The sequence below is a fragment of the Agrilus planipennis genome, unplaced genomic scaffold (genome assembly GCF_000699045.2).
Source record: "Agrilus planipennis isolate EAB-ADULT unplaced genomic scaffold, Apla_2.0 scaffold129, whole genome shotgun sequence".
In the NCBI taxonomy this organism is placed as follows: domain Eukaryota; kingdom Metazoa; phylum Arthropoda; class Insecta; order Coleoptera; family Buprestidae; genus Agrilus; species Agrilus planipennis.
This window is the reverse complement of record NW_020440212.1, coordinates 863770-865729: the sequence shown is the minus strand read 5'-3', so window position 1 is coordinate 865729 and position 1960 is coordinate 863770. Positions and strand designations below refer to the sequence as shown.

General features: G+C 34.9%; 1 protein-coding gene across 1 annotated transcript in view; it reads left to right on the top strand.

Annotated features, from left to right (window-relative positions):
- The window catches only part of LOC108734476 (type-2 histone deacetylase 1-like), a 19120-nt gene that overhangs the window by 2868 nt on the left and 14292 nt on the right, over positions 1-1960 (top strand). Inside the window, exon 2 of the mRNA XM_025979621.1 lies at positions 1078-1698. Coding sequence (XP_025835406.1) covers positions 1123-1698 — 576 coding nt within the window. The 5' untranslated portion in view covers positions 1078-1122. The remainder of the gene's footprint in view (positions 1-1077; positions 1699-1960) is intronic.

The following is a 1960-nucleotide window of genomic DNA, read 5'->3' as shown; positions in this document are numbered from 1 at the left end:
ACCCTACGCTATCCTTTGCTTTATATCCCTACTACTTCTTCTGTCCTGACTTATCTGAGTTCCTAGATACTTAAGGGTTGTACAATGTACGGTCTGAATTCTAATTTGATATTCCCCTTTATCTTTATAAGAAGTAACATTTTGGAAATCCAAAATAATGGCTTATGCAATTTCTTTGTAGTGATTTCAAATGTACAACTAATGTCTTTATAAATCCGTTAGAAATTCATTTCATCATCAACTAGTCATGAAATTCTAGTTATATGAAATTAGCCGTCACCATCCCTTAGTGTCATCAGAAGAATTTCTGTTTTGCGAATATGTATTAAGTGTATGTACTTAAACTATCAAACTTTTATTCCTTCAAAGAATATCCCAATCCAATATTACAAATCCCTTTTAATACACAATTAAAACCAAAAAACACGTAACTAATTGTTTATTTACATGAATTATTTTAGTTGTTAAAACAATTTCGTTCAAGTGCCTTCTGTTTCCAGATAAGAACATAATTTACTTTACATTTGAATATTTTGTCCATCATTATTTATCTGAATATATGATAATTACACACTTTCGAAATCAGAATAAAGGGAATTTCAAATAACTGAAAGTAAGAAGGGTAGTGCTCCATTAGTAGTGCTAGTGGCGAGGATGCTGTTGTGTAATAAGAGAACTGCATCGCTTTTAGATGCATCTGTACATCACTTATCATGACAGATGCAAGTCAATCAACTGCATGACAAAAAAGAGAATTTTCATGCGTTTTCAGCGATGTAGGTACATCCCATATTGATATAGAAAAGAATAAAGACACAGATATCGTGCTTGCAGCGTCTTGTGGCAATCGTCCTAAGCCGATCCTGTCTACACCTTTTAACTGGTATTAGATTGAGGAGTGACAATAGATATTATCACACTCATTTACTAATTATAAGTGCCCGATCATCATTGTCAAGGAGCTGTTATTTTGACTTAAATGTACCAATTTTGTTATGCAATATAACCTAACCTAGCCTAAAGTAATCTAATTCACAAAATAGGTACCTATAATAATTTTTGTGTGTTTATATAAAGCCGTAACAGACTCTGAAAGACTGAAGAATTGACAATTTCAATATCATGGATTTGGAAGGACCGTCGGGTTCATCAAGTGAATCACTTTCGCCACAGTTCGTGCAGCAGGACGTCAATTTTTGCAACCCTGTTAATATTTACGGGGAGAATTTTTTTTACCACCCAACGGCGTCGTGCGGCGGGCCGACGAAGAGATACGACTTGGAAGGCGCATATTTCACCAAAGAATTCGATATTCACAAGCTAGATAAGGCGCTGGGCGAGAAACTATCAATAGGAAACGGAAACGATAAAACGGCCGCGGTGGCCTATCATCAAGCAGCCAAGGGCCGAGAATCCTACTGCGGTACGGCTGGCGGTAAAGTAGCGAATAGTGAACTGGATGAAATTTCACCAGTAAGAAAAAGTGCGGAAGATTGCAACAACAAAATCGGAAGCATATACTTGAACAATAATAGCGGTGGTGGTGTTACAAACAGCTGTGGTACAAATAATAATAACAATAACAACAACAACAACAATAATAATAACAATAGTAAAAATAAAAATGAGAATAATATCGTGATTATGAAAAGTCCCAAAGGATTTGGAAAGAAGACGGTGGCGTTTTCTCATGAACAGGTAAACGTTTGACCTATTTATTTAGTATATAAGCAGTGAAGTTTTTGGAGGGTTCATAAGGGGGGCCGTGGCCCCGAGTCTTACAGATATAGTGAGCTCGTTTTCATAAGATTAAGTTTTTTAATTTAAAAAAACTGAAATAATTCTAAAAATTAATCACTATAGCATTAATTAAATTCATACTAAAAATTGGACACTATTTATAGCTGAATTTATATTATTGTCTAACATCATCATCATAAGGTCGTCAGTCCTAAGACTG